The sequence below is a fragment of the Aotus nancymaae genome, unplaced genomic scaffold (assembly GCF_030222135.1).
Source record: "Aotus nancymaae isolate 86718 unplaced genomic scaffold, 86718_ANA_hifiasm-v0.15.2.pri h1tg000036l, whole genome shotgun sequence".
NCBI lineage: Eukaryota > Metazoa > Chordata > Mammalia > Primates > Aotidae > Aotus > Aotus nancymaae.
Window position 1 is genome coordinate 17478589 of NW_026988450.1, and position 22863 is coordinate 17501451.

Below are 22863 nucleotides of genomic sequence, written 5' to 3' on the forward strand. Positions count from 1 at the left end.
TACTTAATGTCATGTGGTATGGTGAGAGAGGCCCATGGAGGTTCTCACTGGGGCAGATTCAGGGGGTCTGCTCCAGCCTGAATTTATCTCAGGATGGTCACTCTGTATCCCACACCCTCTCAAGGTGCAGATCATTGCCAGAACTCCCAAATCAGACTGGATTTCTCTCATTTCACAATGGCCAAGCAGGTAGCTTATGAACAGCAACTGACAAGGGGAGAAGGAGCCAGACCACAACGTAGATTATGAGGAGGGTCATGAGGGCTCACTTGAAGCCCCCATCAGGCCTGAACTTGCCACTCTCTCCAGGGTGGCTACAGCTCATCTAGCCTAGATGAAAGAGGGTGGGGTGGCTATGCAGTGACCAGGGAAGGTAATGAACTCGGCTGCTCACTGACACCTGGTCTCCTGTTCACACTGGACTGCAGGGATTCCCAGAGCCTTCAACAAATTGCAAACACAGTAAGATACAGAATAACCCTCTAGGAAGGTGGCCAAGCCTTGTCCTCTGAGAAAACCATTTCTAATACTCCAAACAAGTTTTCTAAGAGGGAAAAATAACTACTCATAGAAGTTACTGCATCTTCATATTACTGCAACAGTTTTCTTCAACTGAAATGGCTTCTTAGACCAACTTAAGCACAGTATGGTTTGTACAAAAATGGAATATTGGTATATTACAAACACAGATTTTATCTATTTAAACTAGTAAGACTGCACCAATAGATATGAACTTTTCTGTTTGTAACAGATACTACAGAAATGTGTGCATTCTTTAGATATATACACAATTGTTTGCTTTCATGTGACTTTTTTCTAATAGTTTCTCTTACACTATATAGTAGTGACTCTCACACTGAACAGATAAGCTGTTTATTCCATGTTTAGAGAGATAAATCTGAACATCTATGGGTTCACATGTAAACTTTGAGAAATTTTGTTTGTTATGTCTCATATAATAAATATAGAATTATGTCATAGTATTTAAAAACAATAGCCACCACTTCTACCAGCCCCCACCAGGGAAGAGCCTAAGGCTGTGAGTCTGTTGGAGTGTTGTCATGATTTGCTTTTTCTCCAGAAACAGAATGCTTCAGAAATTGACCAGTAGCACCGATGTATAATCTTGATCGCATGGGCCATTTCTGAAAAACATTATTTAAAAAAGAATTCAAAAGTTAGTATCTATGACATATATTAACATGGTCTACAATTTTAAAGATTGCAAATAGTCCAATGCAAATGCAATGTTATGTAGCTAGTAACAATTATAAGCATGAAGTATAAGCCACAACATGAAAAAAAGTTTATTAATGCTAACAGTAAAAAAACAAAAATATACTCAGACTTTGATTAATTTTTTTTTTTTTAATATGGAATCTCACTCTTGTCGCCCAGGCTGGAGTGCATTGGCACAATGTCCACTCATGGCAACCTCCGCCTCCTGGTTCAAGCGATTCTCCTGCCTCAGCCTCCAGAATAGCTGGGACTACAGGTGCTTGCCACCACGCATGTCTAATTTTTTGCATTTTTAGCAGAGATGGGGTTTTGCCATGTTAGCCAGGATGGTCTTGATCTCTTGTCCTCATGATCCACCTGCCTTGGCCTCCCAAAGTGCTGGGATTATAGGTGTGAGCCACCGCGCCTGGCCTTGATTAAAATTTTAGAAGTAATATGGATGCTTATGGACAAGAACTACAAGAAATTATGAAAAATAAATATAGTTGAAGTATAGAAAAATATATCTGCCCATCATATTTTAATTTCAAACTACCTAAAACAAAATTAAGCCTAAAACTAGATCCTCAGCTTTAAAAATATTCTAAAAAGTTCTTTGCGGTATTATATGTCTACACGTGTCAAAGGACCATAATAAAAAGTGTCAACTATCTATCCATCTTTTTTTTTTATTTTTTGGAGATGGAGTCTCATTCTGTCACCCAGGCTGGAGTGCAGTGGCACAATCTTGGTTCACTGCAACGTCTGCCTCCTGGGTTCAAGCGATTCTCCTGCCTTAGCCTCTTGAGTAGCTGGGATTACAGGTGCATGCCACCACACCTGGCTAATTTTTGTATTTTTATTAGATACAGGGTTTCACCATGTTGGCCAGGCTGGTCTTGAATTCGTGACCTCGTGATCCACCCACCTGGGCCTCCCAAAGTGCTGGGATTACAGGCATGAGCCACCATGCCCAGCCCCACCTATGCATCTTATCTAGCTAAAAGCAATACCTAAAAGTCATAAATATTAGAATATTTGGTATTATACCATGAGAACATCCTGAATAAATGTCTGTATGTATTGACATCATCTAGCTCTAACCATCTGGTAATCACCATATTTGAATTACTGATTGTGATTTTTAAAAATTCATCTTTATGATGGGCAATCTCTCAAATAATATAATTTATTGCTAGATAGACATAATGATGAAAAATCATATTACATGAGTAGTACTTTCAGAATAAAACTCTTGGGAGGGAGGCAGGTGTCATATAATCAGTTAAGTTCTAAGATCCTTAGAATACCACTTTTGTGTTTTTTTTTAAAAACAAAGATGGACTAAAAAAAATGCGACTCCCAAAGGTCAGCAATCTGGTCCCATACTCTCAAGGGAGCAAATATTGCCTTATGTAAACAGGCTACCTATCTTCATCAGAGAACACACACAGGCTGACTGGTGGTTACAGAGCACCATAAAATGTTTTTAAATGCCTAGCAGATAATCCACAGTGCTCAAGTAGAGGTACAAGTATTAACATGCCCAAAGAACATTAAGAGATCTGGGTTCACAACCTAAGTTGCATATTAGATTCACCCAGAGAGCTTTAAATACATACTGATGGCCAAGTCACACCCAGATCAATTAAGTTAGAATGGACTATTATTTATGTAACAGTTAAAGAATGTAAGTAGAGTAGATCTTAGGTGGAATAATATAAATTCTCATTGTACTTGTGAGAACAGTTATTTTCACCTAAACTGGGATTCCAAATGTAAAACATAGCCAAAAAGAATATGTGGGCATGTGATACTATCTGGAAAGTTTTGTTCTGTGGCAACCAACCAAAGTCCTAATTTTTTTTTTTTTTTTTTTTTTAATGAGACAGGGTCTCATTCTGTTGCACAGGCTGGAGAGTAGTGGTATGATCATGGCTCACTGCAGCCTAAACCTGCTGGGCTCATGCAATCTTCCCTCCTCAGCTTCCTGAGTTGAGACTACAGGTTTGTGACACCACACCTGGCTAATTAAAAACTTTTATTATTATTATTATTATTATTTTTGTAGAGACAGAGGCTCACTATGTTTGCCAGGGTGGTCTTGAACTCCTGGGCTCAAGTGATCCTCATGCCTCAGCCTCCCAAGTGCTGGGATTACAGGTATGAGCCACCATGCCTGGCCTCAATTTTTAAAAATAATACATATGCATTCCTGTACATTCTAGGTGTATCATTGTCAGTGGTCCTGTTCTTGGGATCTTTGCCAAAGGCTGATAAACTAATGTATTTTTAATTTTTTTATTTTATTTTATTTTTTGAGATGGCATCTTGCTGTGTTGCCCAGGCTGGAGTGTGGTGGTGTGATCTCAGTTCACTGTAACCTCCACCTCCTGGGTTCAAGGGATTCTCCTGCCTCAGCCTCCTGAGTAGCTGGGATTATAGGTGTGTCCCACCAGACCTGGCTAATTTTTGTATTTTTAGTAGCTGGGTCTTGCCATGTTGGCCAGGCTGGTCTGGAACTCCTGACCTCAAGTGATCTACCCACCTCAGCCTCCCAAAATGCTGGGATTACAGGTGTGAGCCACCACACCCAGCCAAACTAATATGTTTTAGAAACTGGAATGAGGTTTATCTGATATATCAGGATCTGTCATTGTTATATCAGGTTAAAGTCTTTCGTTCTACTGAAGACCCCAGTGCTGTAGTGTTACAGACTGAATGTTTATATACCCCAAAAATGCACATATTGAAGCTCTAACCTCCAAGGTGATGGGATTCAGAGACAAGGCCTTTGGAGGTAAAAAGGATTAGATTAGGTCATGAGGGATTAACATCCATTCATGAAGAGAAAGATCAGGCCGGACGTGGTGGCTTATGCCTATAATTCCAACACTTTGGGAGATCAAGGCGGGTGATCACGAGGTCAGGAGATTGAGACCATCCTGGCCAACATGGTGAAATCCCATCTCTACTAAAATACAAAAAATTAGTCGGGTGTGGTGGTGTGTGCCTGTAGTCCCAGATACTTGGGAGGCTGAGGCAGGGGAATTGCTTGAACCTGGGAGGTGGAGGTAGAATTGAGCCGAAATCGTGGCATTGCACTCCAGCCTGGCAACAGAGCAAGACTCTGTCTCAAAAAACAAAATAAAATAAGAAGAGGAAGATCTCTCTCTTTCTCTCTCCTCCCTCTCGTACATGTACCAACAAGAGGCCAAGTGAGAACACAGAGAGAAGTGGGCCATCTACAAGCCAGCAAGAAAGCCCTTGCCAGAAACTAAACTGTGCCCCTTGATTTTGGAATTTTCAGTCTCCAGACTTTGAGAAAATCAATTTCTGTTGTTTAAAACAACCAGTCTGTGCTATTTTATTATGGCAGCCTGAGCAGACTAATACACATAGTGAATAGTGTAGGACAGATATCAACTTTAAGTGCAGAATTTTTGGCTACATTATATACCAGTGCTTTGAAACCTTTTAAACCCCTGCCCCATTTTCATAAGCATAAAAATCTCATGCTCAAATCTCAAATGTAATTAGATAGTTATGTGAACTAAATATATTTTAAAACAAATAAAATCAAAATACTACTGAATGTTCTCCTGGTGGCCCTCTTATGTGCTATCCAGGTCCCACTGTGTTAAGAATTGCTCTAAATCATTCAGCCAAGAGTGGAGACAAATCAAGGCATCTATTTCTTTCATCCTTGCTAGAACAGAATTAATGAAGCAAACCTAACATGTATATGTGGATTTTTGCCTCTTTTTTCATGGATTAATAAAATAAACTTTCCTTTTTAAAAGAATGTTGTGTCCTTGATTTTCAAAAAGGCTTGTAATGATTTTATTCAACTTAATTTAATGTAGACACATAATTTTAAGAGTCTGAAATTAAAATGTAAATATAATATTGGTTAGGTTGCCTGTCATCATGATGCCAAAAAGCCAGTTGACTGATTTACATTTTCTTTTCAACAGTTTGTTTCAGGATTGCATAGATTAATATAATCCTTACTTAGCTCTACTTTTCCTAATAGGGTATCTTTAAAACCATTTACTGTGGTTTCATTAAGCTTAGAAAATTTAGCAAACTCATAGTTAACTGTGATTGAACCTGAAACTGAAGACCTTAAAAATGCACTTAGTTTAATTAAGTGGCTCAAAAATAACAAAACCCTGTTATCTGTTTTTTAAATTATTGTTTATCTTTCATAGACAATGATTCTTAAGGGGCATGGCAATAAAATCATCTATGTTTTTCTGCCAATGTAGAGATCTGAAATATATTCCTGTTTTCTTGGACAATCACTGCCTTTTGGGCAGCTGAGGCTAATGGAAATAAATTGCTCATACCCCAACAGGGATTAAAAACTGCCATTTCAGGCTATGCACCAGATTCCCAGTTTCTTAAACCCCCAGTTTCATTTGAGATGTTTTTTTATTTTTTGAGACAGGCTTTTGCTCAGTTGTTCAGGCATGCAGTGGTGCAATGCAGCCTCAATTTCCTGGGCTCAAGCGATCCTCTCGCATATGCCTCTCAAGTAGCTGGGACTACAGGTGCATACATCACAGCCACCTAATTTTAAAAATTCTTAGTAGAGAGGTAGTCTTGCTATGAAATGCTCTTAAAGTAAATCCCCAACAGTGCTAATGTGCTAATGATACTGATAATAAGGACTGATGATTCAAAATAATGGCCTTGAAATATTTGTTAAAAAAGCTTTGATCATCAGGGTAAGACTTAACACTATGTTATAAAGCAGAAAAGTGAAGTCATTTTAGAACACATTTTACTAAAAAATAGTTTATAATGAGCCTTTAGTTAACCATAAAAGTACAAATAATTAGAATATTTTCATTTCTTTCCTATTAATCAAAGGTAGACAACGTTTAAACATTTTGGTAGTGTCTGTAAAATAATGTGTTAACAGTTAACAGGCGGTTTCAATTATGTACATAATATCTCTTTCCTCTGAACTTCCATAGCACATAATTGTAGTTCTTTTATGGCTAATACAATATTCTCCCTTCCAATACTGTTATTTATTTCTTTGTCTTTGTCTCTATAATATGTTCATATAGGAAAGGGACTGAGTCTTATTCATAATGATGTTCACTCCCCTAAAATAGTGCTTTGCACATAGAAGGAATTCAATAAATGTTTGATCTTAAAGTTTGCTTGATTTTAGTCACTTGTTCAACCAACATTAATTTCATTTTTAAGAAATAATCTTTGGCTTTGTATCACTAGGAGTTGTCTTTTAAAATAAAAACAATATTTACAAGAAAAAGTTATGATTAAAAAAAATTTGGTATATGAATCAAGTGCAAAAAGATGCTTGCTATGCTTATTGTTACATGGAAATGACCCTTCTAACATTATTCATTCAATAAAAGCATTCCAAGAAAATAATATGAAAAACATCTTGTTTTCTCATTCTGAATTATATCTCCCATAAAGCATTTAACAGATGCTCTTTGAATTACAATCTACTTAATGTTAAAATAAACTTCCTTAGAGTATATGGCAAATGTCAAGTCAAAAAAAATTAATATTAATGGTATATTTGAATAGCAATCTAATGAACACAGTAATACAAAGCCCCTCAATAATGACTTTTTTGCTGAGATTATAAAACTTACAAATAAGGTCTATCATAATTATAAATAAATGATATTTCATGTCTTCATATATAATACTGAAATTGTTTAAGTCTATCGTTATGATTATATTTGCAAAGTAAATTTTGTTAAATCTTACCACACAATTGTAAGTTCAGTTAATATCAGAAGGTGTGCTTTAACATATTAAATAATGATTATTATATAATTAATTGAACACTGATATACTTAAAGTTAAGTCTTAAGTCTTAACTTTGCATTTGTGTGTGTGGCCAAATATTTCAGGATGGTGGAACCAAAACTCTGAAAATTTAGGTTTAGCAAATAATGAGATGATGCATTTGTAACAGAAAGATCAGTGTAAGGTTTCAAAGCAATCAAATCTAGGAGAAGAGGATGATGCAAAGACTGAATACTGCAACAGGTAATGAAGCGTAATCATATATATCACGTTAAGTGAAAACTGACCATTTTACCTATATGTAAAGAAATTACACTAAATGGATTCTCTTGTCTAATTTTATACATTACAGACTTTGAATTTAGTAATCAATTCACTCAACACACATGCCAATCTATTACGAGAGTACTTAAAACACTGTAGTTTTTTCTAACACTTTTGGTAGTTGTCAAGTCTATGATATTTAACCTTTATTTAAAAGGACTGAAATTTTACCCCATGGAGATGCAGAATGGTCTCATTTGTTCTTATTAGTTTTACCAAAGAATTTTCAACAGTTTTCCTATTCCAGTGAAATCTTTCAAATATCCCATAAAAATCAAGGAAAGTGTAATTATGTAAATTAAAGATGCTTAAAAACTCTCAAAGGATCATGCATATAACTCAGATATTAAAAATTATCAGGATATGCAACCAAGCCCCTATTTCTCCCCTTGGAAGGCGCACAAATCCTTGTGCTGCATCCTGTAGGGGGCCTGTGAGGCTCTTACCCAAGCCACCCCGGCTTTAAACGCCTCACCACCTGTGAACTGCGAAGGAGCAGCCAGACTCTCGCAGTAGGGACCTTGCCACCGGTACCCTCGTGTGCTGAGGTCGTTCTGATCGGTTTCCCGCCTCACCCGAAAAGTAATGAGAGCATCTACCCAGGACGGTGACTAGCAGGGCGGATCAAGGTGTCCCGGTCTCGGTCCTAGCCCCGCGGTGGGCCCCGCCCTCTTACCTTGACCGGGTGCAGGTAGCCATCGCCACGCAGGGTGCCCAACCCGGGGTCCGCCGGTGCCTCGGCGTCGTCCTGCAGGCTGCGGGTGAGGTGAGCGATGTAGGTGGTGGCCAGCAGCAGCACGTCCAGCTTGGACAGCTTGGTGTCGGGTGGCACGGACGGCAGCGTGCGCTGCAGCTCCAGGAAGGCGTGCCGTAGGGTCTGTACCCGGCTGCGCTCCCGCGCCGCATTCGCCGCCGCTGGCCTTCCGCCCCCAGAACGCGCGCCGCCCCCGGGGCCCGTCGGCCCCGGCCCGATCCTCCCGGGGCTCGAGTCACGGGTGGCGGCGGGCAGGGGCGCAAGCTCGGCGCTGGCGCTGAGAGGGCTGCCCGCGGGACGGTCGCGGTCCATGGCGGCTTCCCGCGCCGCGCGCGCTGCAAAGGACCGAAGGCGCGGTGAGGCCCGGGCGCGGTCGGGCTTAACTTGAGAGGCGCAGCCCGCTGGTTCTCCCAGTGCGCCCACCAGCCACTCAACGGGCCCGAGGGCGCTCTCGGTCGAGCTCGTTTTGCCTGGGGCGTGTTTTGCCTCCCGACGTCTGGGGAGAGATGTGGGGCCCTGGAGTTCTTGGGCTTCCTAGAAGGATGAGGAGGGAGGGGCGCGGTGGCGGCTTTGCTTTTCGGGGACAAATTAAGCTAAAGGGCTACTCTACCCGAGAAGAAAGATCTCGGAAGCACAGCTCGGGATCGGCGCTCGTTAGCGCTTCGGCGAAGTTATTCAGCTCACCGCGCACAAGAGGTGGCTCGGCTCCTTCTCGCCGACGCCTGGAAAACCACGGCGCGCCAGCCGCCCTCGGCTCTTTACGTCAGGGGGAATTTCTGCCCGAGCAGTAAGGGACCTCTGGCTTCACCTCGGAGTACGGCACCCGCCACCGTTCCGAGTCCGGGAGCCGCGCAGTGGGCGTCTGACAGGGCCCTCACCTTTTCTGGAGTGGCCGAGTGGGGCTCGGCTCCGCAGTGCGAGCCGGCGAGGGGCGTCGGGCAGGGTCTGCGTGGCCAGGGTCGCGCCGGTCACTCCATCCTCGTACGGCCGAAGCCCAAGTCGACGGCTGCTTCCAATCCCCGCTTTCCGCGCCTTTTATGCGGGCACCCCACGGCCAGGCCTGTGTGCTCCGGGCTCCTAGGGCAGATCAGGCGGAGGACTGCGCCCATCTGAAGAGATACGCCGGGGGCTGAGGCGGCTTAGAGGGTCATTAATCAAACCGCCCGGCGGGGCGGGCTTAGGGGGCGGGGCGTCCTCCTGGCTCCTCCCATCGGTTCCCCGCCTCGCGCTGCTTTCCCTGAGGCGCCTCGCTGAGCACGGCGTGTGGAGTCCCGGGTGTCGGCTGTCGGCTGCGGGCTGCGCTGGGGTCGGACTCGAGGCCGCGGGTGAGGCCTGTGGTTAGCCTCGCGCTGCCCAGGTCCTACCTCCTCGGTCCAGTCTTTCCAGGCCGGCGCCCCCTGAGGCGGGAATGCTGCCATTTGGTTGAGCGTGACTTTTAGGCTTTGTGAGAAAAAGTCGAGCGTGCCACTTCGAGGCGCTAGCCGTTTATTCTGCCACAAGGTAAAAGAGTCAAGCTGGCCTAGTTACCCTAAAGCGGGGAGCTACGCCGCACTTCCTTCCAGACCCCGAATGCTCCCGGTGTCTAATTCTTTAAGAAGTTCCCAGAGCAGACAGCCCTGGGATCGCGGGCGCTCCTCGCCGAGGACGCGGACCCTGCTTGCCGCCTCCGCTGCCCCTGCGGGGGCCACTGCTCTTTATTTGGACGTAACATTCTTTTCTGGTGGTGTACTTGTGGACCCACGGGAAGCGTGACTTGCAGCGGGGCGGGATCCGATCCCAGGCTTCTTTAGAAAGCGGGCGCTGCGCCCCAAGGCCTGTTCAGTGCTGCCCCAGAAAGCCGTGGGCCCCCGGCCGCCCCAGCCTGCGGCGGTTTCTGCAGGTCCTGGACCCATCGTTTTCGTAGGTGAAATCTGAGTACTTTCTAGCAACATAATTAGGACACACTGGAAACAATGCCAGAAATTCACATAGTAGATAGGACATTTTCTTTTTGTGTGTGTGTTTGAGACAGGGTCTCTGTCGCCTAGGCTGGAGTGCAGTGGTGCCATCTCGACTCACTGCAGCCTCCATCTCTCGGGCTCAAGCCAAGAGCAGGATATTTCTTACCTTCTTTGGGGTCAAACGGAAAATCAAATTTAAAATGTCACCCAAGAAACTGCGCTCTTGTATATGCACCATCATTTCATACTTTCCAGTAGATTTCTAAGTTGGAACTACCGTAACCAAGCCGTCAGTAGTAATGGTGGCACTATTTGGATGTACTGGCCCACAGATTTAGTACATTAGTGAATCAGAATGGTACTGAGGCTTTCATCTCAATTCCCATCCAATAACTGTAATTAGATTTACACTTTAGAAAGAAACACACCAAAATTCTATTGATTCAAAAAGAGGCCCGGTTCGGTGGCTCACATTTGTAGTCCCAGCTACCCCGAAGGCTGAGACGGGAGATCTCATGAGTCTCGGAGGTTGAGGCTGCAGTGAACTGTGATCGCGCCATTGAAGGGGCTTCTATTGCCGAATGAAAAAACACGTATTTTCCCAGTAAATTGTATATAATGAGGAATAAATCAACTAGGTCCCTGAATTCACAGGTGGAAAGCAAAGTTTCCGATTGTGTAAAGCAGCAAAAAAACAAGAACTTAAAAGTTTTTCTTATATAATGAGATACCATAAAGCTACAAACCCACAAAAAATATTGTTGCCTACTCCTATAAGGTTAAAAACAAAATCAAACGTTTCCTGTCACGTGAGGCTGAATTTACTCATTTTCCACAAACAAATTTTCTTTTTCTTTGGGGTTATGGAGAAGGTGACGTTCATGCACATCATTTTTCGTCAGCAAGCTTTCAGATTGCTTCAAAGAGAGATTCCTGTATTTATATATAGAGAAAAAAAAAAGCATTAAATTAAAAGAATGAAAGTATCCCGAAAAGGTAGCAAACATATAGAATCTAGGACACAATAATAATATTAAAGGCTAACGATTAATCGCCAAACTGTGTGAATCTTGTCAGGCTTTAAAAAGGAAGCAGAAACAAAGGTTTTCCTTTTGATATAGTAAAGCATGTGAAAAATCTATGATTTGTGAGAGGTATGGAAATAAGAATATTAGAGGAAAGGTGGACCAGGTCTAGGATGAAGCAAATTTGAAGTGTCTGGGGCTTCTTATATTTTGCACCCAGATTGTCCTTATAATGCAAAATAATCATGCATATCAATTTATTTCATTTTGTTTTTAATATAAAAGTGTTTTATATGTATATAAAACAATAGATTAATTGGTACTTTTTTCACCTTTCAACTATTTCCCTTATTGTTTAAATTGTAATTTACATAGTTAAATTCACCCTTTTCAGTGTGAATTCACCCAGTTCAGCAAGCTTTCATAAACATATGTCTTGTAACCATCAATGCAATAAAGATACAGAGCATTTCTCTCATTATCCAGAATTATCTTGTGCTGACCCTTTGCAGTCAACCCTTTCTCCCACCTCCATTGCCTGGCGGCTACTGATCTGTTTTCTGTCTCTGTGGTTTTGCCTTTGCTGGAAAGTCATACAAATAGAAGCATATTATATAGTATGTGTAGCCTTTTGAGTCTGGTTTCTTTCACTTAGCATAATGCTTTTGAGATCCACATTGCTGAGTATATCACTAGTTTATTCCTTTGTATTGCTGAATGGTATTCCATTGTATAGATGTATCACAGTTTGTTTATTCATTCCTCAGTTGAAACACCTCTGGATTGTTTCCAGTTTTTGGTGATTATGAATAATATTATAAATGTTCAGGTACAGGTTTTTGTGAGTATATGTTTTCATTTCACTTGGGAAAGTAACCAGGAGTGAACTGCTAGCTGCTAGATGTGTTAAAATGTATGTTTACCTTTTTTTTTTTTTTGAAGGAGGCTCTCATTCTGTCACCCAGGCTGGAGTGCAGTGGTGTGATCATAGCTCACTGCAGCCTTGAATTCCAGGGCTCAAGTGATCCTCCCAACCTAGCCTTCCAAGTAGCTAGGACTACAGGCATGTACTATCACCCCCAGCTTAATGTTATAAAAATATGTCAAACTGGCTGGGTACAGTGGTTCACATCTGCAATCCCAGCACTTGGGGAGGTCGAGGTGAGAGAACTGCTTAGGCACAAGAGTTTGAGACCAGCCTGGGCAATATATTGAGACCTGGTCTCTACAAAACATTTAAAAAATTAAATGGGTATGGTGGTACATGCCTGTAGTCTCAGCTACTCGGAAAGGTGGGGCAGGAAGATTGCTTGAACCCAGAAGGTTGAGGCTGTAGTGAGCTGTGTTTGAGCCACTGCACTCTGGCCTGGGCAACAAAATGAGACCCTGTCTCTCAAAAGATAAATATGTAAATAAAAGAATATGTCAAACTACTGTCCAAAGTGTCTGTACTATTTTTGCATTCCAATCAGTAGTACATGAGAGTTCCAGTTGCTCCATATCCTAGCCAGCATTATCAGTTTTTGTTTTTTTCTTTTTACCCATTCTAGTACATGGATTTTTTTTTTTTTTTTTGAGATGGACCATCACTCTGTTCCCCAGACTGGAGTGCAGTGGCACAATCTCGGCTCACTGCAACTTCCACATCCCTGGTTTAAGCAATTCTCCTGCTTCAGCCTCCTGAGTAGTGGCATGAGCCACCATGCCCAGCTAACTTTTGTATTTTTAGTAGAGACGGGGTTTCACCATGTTGGTCAGGCTGGTCTCAAACTCCTGACCTCGTGATTTCTGCCTACCGCAGCCTCCCAAAGTGCTGAGATTACAGGCGTGAGCCACCGTGCCTGGCCTGTGCAGGTTATTTTTTAAGAAAAAGTTAAATATTTAAAAATCAGATGATTTCATAATCGAGATATCTCACTTGCCAGCTAGTGTGATGCATGTCCATCTGGCCACACTGTTGTGGAGCTAAACAACTACAGTTGCATGTGCTTTCCAGTTCACCTTAATCACCTCCTCACCTGTTCTCTCTTACTATCCCTTCCTGTTCCTAAGGGCAGTTTTGTTTGAGAGTCCGCAGCAGAGTACTTGAGAGGTTGGCTATTGGAGTCAGTGAGCTGTGTTCAAGTCCTAGCTCTGCTCATGGCAACTGTGTGATCTTGGGTCCTTCTGATTGTACCTCTCCAAGCCTCATTTTCCCATCTATAAAATGGGGCTTATCGTATTCTTAAAAGAGTTCTACTGTCTTTTAACATTTGTTTGGATAATGAAGATTCAGCTTTCAAAATATAGGCATTTAAAAATGGAAAATAATATAATTTTTTTAATTAGGTCTTATATAACTCTTGTTCACAGAGTAAAACATTGACAGAGTCGAGACTAGAAGTCACAAAAACTAACTTGTTTTAACTAAAACTAGTCTGTTTTAACTAAAAAATGTTTTTGTTTTTTGAGACAAGGTCTTGCTCTGTTGCTCAGTCTGGAGTGCAGTGGCACAATTGCAGCTCACTGCAGCCTCAACCTCCTAGGCTTAAGTAATCCTCCCACCTTAGCCTCCCAAGTAGCTGGGACTACAGAGATGTGCTATTACACCTGAATATTTTTTTTCTTAGGGAGATGAGATCTCACTGTATTGCCCAGGCTGCCCTCAAACTCCTGGCCTCAAGCAATCCTCTCTCCTTCCTTAGCTTCCCAAAGTGCTGGGATTATAGGCATGAGCCACCTGACCCAGCCTTAAAAAACCATGTTGCTTACCACTATTGCACTTTTTTGGGAAGGAGGGGAGTATCCTAATTTCAAAATGATTCTTTGAGAACTGCAAATAAAAATATTAACATTATACCTATATTACTGATACACATAAGCTTATTTTGCACATAAAATTAAATAGACTGTTATGTTTAACAAAGCAAAATTAAAGTCATTTTGAACTTTGCAAGTGAGTTTATATAACACCATCCTAGAGTTTTGTGACTAAAAATATCTGAGTTTTAAAAATTATTTCCTAAACACATAGATCTGTTGTTACAACTGTTCAAACATAACTTTAACAGTGGTGAAGGAAAGTTTTTTTTAACTGTTATTCAAGTTCACTTTTTAATTCAAAGAAACCTAATGCTTCCATATTCTGACAAAGGATACTAGGTATTTTAGAAATAGTTAAATAACATACAGTGAATATTTCCTGTGAATTATGAGTCCCAGTGATTTGCATTCCTTAAAGGTATCTGAAATTAAGGGCATTTTTACCCAGCTAGAAAGTTATTATTTTTACATTAACGAAAGAGATGGATTGACTCTATTAACATTGCTTGGCCTTGAAAGATAGTTAAATAATCAAGTAACAATTTGTTTTTCATTGTATGGTGCTACACAGTATTCTCAGTGGATCTTATATGCAATATATAAATGCATTTAATGTCTATTTTAAAATTACTAAGGCTCAAGCACCTCCTAGCATGTTTGCAAAGAGAGGAAACATCTGTCAGAAGTATTTACTGTGACAAACACAGAAAGAAGCAATAATGTGTACCTTTTTGTTTGTTTAATACCATAGTTTTTAAAATTGAACAGTGAAGGCATTTGTTCAGAATCAGCCTTTAAATAAAAAATAGGTTTGACCTAATCTTTAATTAAAGTGTACATTGATAGTATCAAGCTCAGTTTGAGGGTCAAAAACAACGTCAATGAGTCTGACTTTTTCCTCCCAGTAGGGAAAGCTGGCTTGTATAAATATACATGAGCACAGATTGCACGCATTTATAAAAGAGGTGGAAAACATTCCCCTGTCTTTGGACAGATGTTGCTTCACTGGCTCCACATAGGATACAGGCACAGCCTCCAGTGTATAGAGCCCTAAAGGAGTGTGGGGCACATACCTTTAGCCTTTTGGAAGATGCACTGTAAGCTTATTTCCACCTCTGAGCATGCTTCCCACTTGAATATTAAACATAGAGTGTAGGGACACATCTGTTGCAAACTCATTCTCTCCCTTAAAGTAATTAAGGCAAACAGTTGCTTTTTGCTTTTTGCTTTTTTTGAGAGGGAGTCTCACTGTGTCGCCAGGCTGGAGTGCAGTGGCACGATCTCGGCTCACTGCAACCTCCACCTCCTGGGTTCAAGCGATTTTCCTGCCTCAGCCTCCCAATTAGCTGGGACTACAGGCATGTGCCACCACGTCCAGCTAATTTTTGTATTTTTAGTAGAGATGGGGAATGGGCCAGAGCTCACTATTTTTCTAACAATGTATGTGGCAACATATAGAATTCATAAACATTGTTTTCTGAGGCTGTGTACATTTTTATTGTTTTTTTTCTACCTTGATGATATACTAGCAAAATTTTTCAAAATGCTTGGCAAATAAATAAAACTTAAGAACACTGTTTGGGAATTGATAACAGTTGTGTAAATCTTTAAGAAATATTGGGGTGCTATGGACAGGCAGGCAATGGTTTGGTAATGACAAGGGACATAAGCAATAAATGTCTCATACATCTCCTGTTTTATTGTGAATGGAGAGGAGGCAAGGCCAAAATGAGGACTCCCTGCATATCCTTTCACTTCTCCCCCAAAAAAGCATTTTCCATACCCACAGACCTTCTCTCTCCTAAGAACGCATCCTGGCAAGCCTGAGCCACTCTGCAGGGAATAGAGGTAGGACAGTGCAGCAGTAATGTTCACAGGGCTTCTTGAGGTGGGCTCTGCTAGGCAATGCTAAATCATCATCCCTTGATGGGACCCTGCAAAGAGGGTCTCATGATAAACTCACTTGACCTTCAGCAGGCAGTTCTGGAAAAAGGAAAACTATTCCAAAGCATGTCCCCTGGCTCTGTTTACTTTCTCAATGAAATATGCTATAGGCCTTTAGTATATTGTTATGACTAATCTAATATGGTTGGAAAGATCAATAGAACAATCATTATATTGATTATTAATGAAAAAATAAGTTTAATGAAACATTTATAAGATGTGTTAGGATCTGGTTTTTAAAGCCCATAGCATTTGTCACACTATAGAGTAATCGTATTATAGTTGACTCCCTAACTAGCTTATGGCAAAATATTTGAGGTCAGCATTATCTCATTTGAGTTGTTTGTTTGTTTGTTTTGTTTTTGAGATGGAGTCTCTTTTTTTTTTTTTTTTTGAAAGAGAGAGAGAATAGGAAGGAGGAAAAAGGAAGAGAAAGAGAGAGAGAGAATGGGGAGGAGGGAGAAGGAAAAGAAAGAGGAAGAGAGAATGGGAGTATTGCTTTCTTGCCCAGGCTAGAATGCAATTTAGTAATGGGTATTGAAAAGCTCTTTTATACTGATAATTATACTTAATGATGTAGTCAGGAAGGAATAAGGGAAGAAGATAACAAACAAACAGCCAACCAATATTTCATTTAAACCTATGAAATGCTATGCGATTACTGAGGAGTGATTTACTTCCAATTATATAGTCACCTTTGGAATAGGTGTGAAGTGGTAATGTATGTTTTGTGTATTTGAAGTGGAGAGTTCTATAAATGTTTATTAAGTTTACTTGTTCCGGGTCTGAGTTCAAGTTCTGAATATCCTTGTTAATTTTCTATCTCGTTGATCTATAGAATCGTTAGCTCTTCTTGTTACATTGATCCTTTTGCCATTATGTAATGTCATTCCTCGCCTCTTTTGATCTTTGTTGCTTTAAAGTCTACTTTATCAGAGGCGAGAATTGCATCTCCTGCTTTTTGTTTATTAGTTTATTTTTACTCTCTGTTTGATTGGTAAATCTTCCTCCTTCTCTCTGAGTCTTTGTGTATTGTTGCATGTAAGATGGGCCCGGATGCAGCATACCGATGGGTTTTGGCTTTTTATCCAATTAAAATATATATAGGTTTAATACTGGCGTTTGATGCTAGCTGGCTGTTTTGCCCATTAGTTGATGTAAATTTTTTATTGTGTTAAAGTTCTGTGCTTTTTGATATATTTTTGGAAAGGCTGATATTGGTTGTTCCTTTATATGTATAGTGCTTCTTTCAGAAGCTCTTGTAAAGCAGGCCTGGTGGTGGTGAACTCTCTAAGTACTTGTTTGTTCGCAAAAGATTTAATTTTTCCTTCGCTCATAAAGTTTAGTTTGGCTGGATAGGAAATTCTGGGTTGAAAGTTCTTTTCTTTAAGGATGTTAAATATTGGTCCCCACTCTTTTCTGGCTTGTAGGGTTTCTGCTGAGAGATCTGCTGTAAGTCTGATAGGTTTCCCTTTATGGGTAACCTGACCTTTCTCTCTGGCTGCCCTTAGTATTTTCTCCTTCATTTCAACCCTAATAAATCTGATGATTATGTGCCTTGGGGTTGGTCTTCTTGAAGAATATCTTTGTGGTGTTCTCTGTATTACCTGGAGTTGAATATTACCCTGCCTTGCCAGGTTGGGAAAATTTTCCTGAATGATATCCTGAAGAGTATTTTCCAACTTGGATTCATTCTCTTCATCACATTCAGGTACACCTATCAAACGTAAATTAGGTCTTTTCACATAGTCCCATATTTCCTGGAGACTTTGCTCATTCCTTTTCATCCTTTTTTCTGCATTCTTGTCTTCTCGTTTCATTTCACTGAGCTGGTCCTCGACTTCTGATATCCTTCCTTCTGCTTGATCAATTCGACTGTTTAAACTTGTGCATGCTTCGCGAAGTTCTCGTGTTGTGTTTTTCAACTCCATCAATTCACTTATATTCTTCTCTAAATTGTCCATTCTCGTTAACAGTTCGTCAAACCTTTTTTCAAGGTTCTTAGTTTCTTTGCATTGGGTTAGAACAAGTTCTTTTAATTCACAGAAGTTTCTTATCACCCACGTTTTGAAACCTGCTTCTGTTATTGGAACACACGTGTAATCTATTAAGCCTTGTTCCGTTACTGATGAGGAATTGCAATCCCCTGTAGAGGGAGAGGCATTCTGATTTTGAGTATTCTCTACCTTTTTACGCTGGTTTCTTCCCTTCATTATATATTTGTCCGTCTGTCGTCTTTATAATTACCGGCTTTCTAACTGGGTCTCTGATGTCCAACTTGTTGATTCCCTGCGCCGAGATCTGAGCAATCCACTGAGCCGGCCAAAACAGTGGTGTTAAGATTGATGGTGCTTTTCTGCCCAGGAATCTCCGGACTCTGCACCAAGAACTGGCGTGCTAAGTCACCAGCAAAACCACCACGCCGGCCACAAGAGTCGCCCTGGCGACCCGTGGGGCTCCTCCACTGGGAATCTCCTGGTCCGTGAGCAACAAATATTCGTCTGAAAGTGTGGCGTCCTCTCGTTCTTTGAGCTTTCACTGGGAGGTACGTGCCCGAGCTGCTAATCATCAGCCATCTTGGATCTCCTCGAGATGGAGTCTCGCTCTGTTGCCAGGCTGGAGTGCAGTGGCCCAATCTCAGCTCACTGAAACCTCTGCCTCCTGGGTTCAAGCAATTCCCCTGCCTCAGCCTCCCCAGTATCTGGGACTATAGGTGTGTGCCACCTCGCCCAGCTAATTTTTGTATTTTTTGTAGAGACATGGGTTTCACCATGTTAGCCGGGATGGTCTTGATCTCTTGACCTCGTGATCCGCCCACCTTGGCCTCCCAAGGTGCTGGGATTACAGGTGTGAACCACCGCGCCCCACCTCATTTGAGTTTTTATATTCAGTGTTGCCAGCATATGGCAGATGGCTAATGTTTTATATGTAATTGAAGTTACTTTCTGGCATGGGTATTTATTTATTTAATTTATTGAGATGGGTCCCACTCTGTTGCCTAGGCTGGAGTGCAGTGAAAAGATCTCAGTTCATTGCAACCTCCATCTCCCACGCTCAAGTAATCCTCCCACCTCAGCCTTCTAAGTAGCTAGGTATACAGGCACGGACCACCATGCCAGCTAATTTTTGTATTTTTTTGTAGAGAAGGGTTTCTCCATGTTGGCCAGGCTGATCTTGAACTCCTGGACCAAAGTGATCTACCCACCTAAGCTTCCCAAAATGCTGGGATTACAGGTGTGAACCACCACTCCCGGCTCTGGTTTATTTTGCCATCAAAGCAATACCTTTTTAAACCAAAAAGCAATTTTTTCCTCATCAGGTGAAACTTTCATCTCCTTCAGAGATAATAGCTTAAAAACCTTTGGTTTGTAGAAGTGGTGAAAGTAGCTTAATTCTGTAGTCCTCTGGACTTCTTTCTGCAACCATATGCTCTGCAGTCACCCAGCCACTGGTGGACTACTCATCATCAGCTGGGCCTCAGACTCCTTTGACAGAATCCCTGATCATTGAGACATCTTAACCTCTGCCTCTGGGATTTTCCTGAGTCCCCTACCCTACCTCAATGGGTGTATCCAGTCTAACTCCCAACTCTTCCTGAAATGACCTTCCCACAGTAACTTTCTGACTGTTTGGGCAGACCAACAATGAACTTTTTCTTTCTTTCTTTCTGCATTTGGCCAAAAAGGATTGAGAACAAAGAACTAGGAGACAGATTGGATGGCCTCTGTTCCTCTGTGTTTACTGTGAGGATGTCTCCTACCCACCAAAAAGATAAAGTCACATAAGTATTTGAAAGAACCTACCCCATCTCTTTAATAATTTTAGTGTAATCTTCTCTGGAACTTTCTGGAGATGCATTTCTATTTACAGGGTATCTGTGTATTTCAGAGAAAAAGACTAATTTTGGCTTACCCACCTGTGGGTAATAAACAGGAACTATGTGATGCATTGCTTCAAAGTTACCTGTAGCACACAAAGAATTAAAAGCATTCCGCTTTGAAACTAATAACTAAATTGTAAAAGAGTATAACAGTATTAGATTATCTAAAAATTAAATAAAGCTAAATGAATACACAGTAAAACTAGTAATAAAATTAATAACCCAAGATAAAATAGCACAGACTTTCATACACAAAAACCTATAAAGTTCATGGTCAACTCTTATAAACAAAATGGGCATGCCAACATTAATATGAATATTAACTGCCCTTAATCTTACTGTTCTGAGTTAGTTTGTATTTTCAAATTGTTTAACTTGTAGGGAGTAAATAAGTCATGATTAGTTTTGGGGATATATCCATACTTTTGTTCTGGCACTTAACATTCCACATCATTTAGCTGCTTTCAGATTCTCCTCCCTTTCCAGCAGTAATTTCCTTTTACGTGAGGACTGCCCCGTTCACCTCTAATTCACAGTGGCTGGCATATTCTGGGACACATTCAAGGTGCTTAATACATGTTTATTAAATGAATACATTAATTTTTCTATAGAAGTGCTTTTATAAAAGTAGGTGCTAAAAGATGTGCGTATAGGCCAGGTGTGGTGGCTCACACCTGTAATCCCAGAACTTTGGGAAGCCAAGGTGGGCAGATCTCCTGAGGCCAGGAGTTCAAGACCAGCTTGACCAATGTGGAGAAACCTTGTTTCTACTAAAAATGCAAAACTAGCTGGGCGTGGTGGCACATGTCTGTAATCCCAGCTACTCGGGAGGCTGAGGCAAGAGAATTGCTTGAACCTGGAAGGCAGCGGTTGCGGTGGGCTGAACCCTGAGATTGTGCCATTGCACTCCAGCCTGGGCAACAAGAAAGAAAATCCGTCTCAAAAAAAAAAAAAAGAAAAGATGTGTGTATATTTTGGATTTTATTAAGGTATTAAAGTATGTTTACAATTTTGTGTTATATAGCTATATGGCTATACTTAGGATTCGATTTTTAAATTATTAAAATCCTTGAATTTAGAGGTTATAATAATTCCTATAATTTTACCATAATCCCCAATATAGAGCTCCAAATTTACAAGGCTATCAAAAATATGTAAAAGATTAGGAAGTACAAAAATTATTACAATCTTTTTAAGAATTCCTGTTCCTACAGTGTATTTGGTTGTACAGAGGTGCCTTTAAAAGGTTCATCTTAACTCTTCTAAAGACCTGAAGGTTAGGTATACTGTAGATTTTGAAAATACATAATATATTTTCTAGATTTTAATTTATGTTTTCCCTTTCTCTTGCACCATAATAAAAGAGTCTTTGCATAAAGACCATATAGTATGCTATTGAACATATACAAAAGGATAGGGTTATTGTATATTACATACAGATATACAGGGATGTCACTGCTTTTAAGCCTGAGAGTTCCAGATTTGTACTGTCTGTTTAGATGGGGATGTCAAACATGGGCAAGGGGAGGGAGCACCTACAAATGGCCAAGGAAGAATAACCAAGTACTTCTGAGAAAAGCTCAGAAAATTTTCTGCTGCAACTAGTCAGTGTTCACTTTAAATTTAATTTTAATTGACTTTAGAGACCATTTTTCTTTTTCCTTTTTCTTTTCTTTTGAGACAGAGTCTCACCTTGTCACCTAGGCTGGAGTGCAGTGGCACAATCTCAGCTCACTGCAACCTCTGCCTTCCAGTTCAAGCAATTCTGCTGCCTCAGCCTCTGATTAGCTGGGATTACAGGTGCCCCACACCACGCCCGGTTGATTTTTGTATTATTAGCAGAGACGGGGTTTCACCACTTCTGACCTCAAGTAATCCACCCGCCTGGGCCTCCCAAAGTGTTGGGGTTACAGGCGTGAGCCACCATACCCAGCCAAGACCATTTTTCAATATAGTAAATTGTGTAATTTATTTGAGTACTCCTTTAAAATTTTTGAAATTCGGCCGGGCGCGGTGGCTCACGCCTGTAATCCCAGCACTTTGAGAGGCCGAGGTGGGCAGATCATGAGGTCAAGAAATCGAGTCCATCTTGGCCAACATGGTGAAACCCCGTTTCTACTAAAAATACAAAAAATAGCCGGGCGTGGTGGCACGTGCCTGTGGTCCCAGCTGCTAGGGAGGCTGAGGCGGAAGAATCGCTTGAAACCAGGAGGCAGAGGTTGCAATGAGCCGAGATCGCGCCACGGCACTCCAGCCTGGCGACAGAGCAAGACTCCGTCTCTTTCACCCAGGCTGGGGTGCCGTGGTGCGATCTCGGCTCACTGTAGCCTCTGCCTCCCAGGTTCAAGCAATTCTCCTGCCTCAGCCTTCCAAGTAACTGAAACTACAGGTGCATGCCACCATACCCAGCTAATTTTTTTGTATTTTTGCTAGAGATGGGGTTTCACCATATTGGCCAGGCTGGTCTTGAACTCCTGACCTCAAGTGATCCACCTGCCTCAGCCTCCCAAAGTGCTGAGATTACAGGCATGAGCCAGCGCACCTGGCCAAGATCTACCCTCTTAACAAATTTTTAAATGTACAATACATGATTTTTTTTTTTTTTTTACCTTAGGTACAATGTTTAGATCTCTAGAACTTATTCATCTTGATTGATCAAAACTTTATGGCCATTGATTAATAGTCCTCCTTACTCCCCTCAGCTGCTGGCAACAGCATTCCACTCTTTGAGTCTATGAATTTAACTATTTTAGATATTTTATATAAGTTGAATCAGTATTTATCTTTCTGTGACTGGATCATATTCATTCATCTGTCCAATGTCCATGTACCTTATTTCCACATCTTGGCTATTGTGAACAGTGCTGCAATGAACATAAGAGTACTAATGTCTCTTGGAGATCCTGATTTCACTTCTTTTAGATAGGTACCCAAAAGTGGGATTGTTGGGTCACATGGCAGTCCTATTTTTAATTTTTTGAGGAACGTTCATACTGTTTGCTATAGTGGCTGCACTGTTTTACATTCCCACCAATGGTGTGCAAGGGTTACAATTTCTTCACATCCTCTGTAACATGTGTTACCTTTTAAAAAATAATAGCTGGCCAGGCACCATGACTCACATCTGTAATCCCAGCACTTTGGGAGGCTGAAGTGGGTGGATCACTTGAGGTC

General features: G+C 41.2%; 2 protein-coding genes across 3 annotated transcripts in view; both read right to left on the minus strand.

Moving 5' to 3' along the window:
* Positions 1 to 799: 799 nt before the first annotated feature.
* On the minus strand, positions 800 to 8410 carry TCF24 (transcription factor 24). Its single transcript, XM_012463614.2, has 2 exons — positions 8021 to 8410; positions 800 to 1145 (listed from the first exon to the last, which is right to left on the minus strand). The coding sequence occupies exons 1-2, from the start codon at positions 8408 to 8410 to the stop codon at positions 1032 to 1034; spliced, it is 504 nt and encodes a 167-aa protein (XP_012319037.1). The 3' UTR covers positions 800 to 1031.
* A 2433-nt stretch (positions 8411 to 10843) lies between these two features.
* The window catches only part of PPP1R42 (protein phosphatase 1 regulatory subunit 42), a 64335-nt gene continuing 52315 nt past the window's right edge, over positions 10844 to 22863 (minus strand). The window contains exons 7-8 of one of the 2 annotated variants that reach the window (XM_064384118.1): positions 19613 to 19772; positions 10844 to 10971 (exon numbers count right to left, since the gene is read on the minus strand). In XM_064384118.1, the coding sequence (XP_064240188.1) occupies positions 10860 to 10971; positions 19613 to 19772 (272 nt within the window). In that variant the 3' untranslated portion in view covers positions 10844 to 10859. The remainder of the gene's footprint in view (positions 10972 to 19612; positions 19773 to 22863) is intronic. The other variant, XM_064384117.1, reaches the window with a different exon arrangement.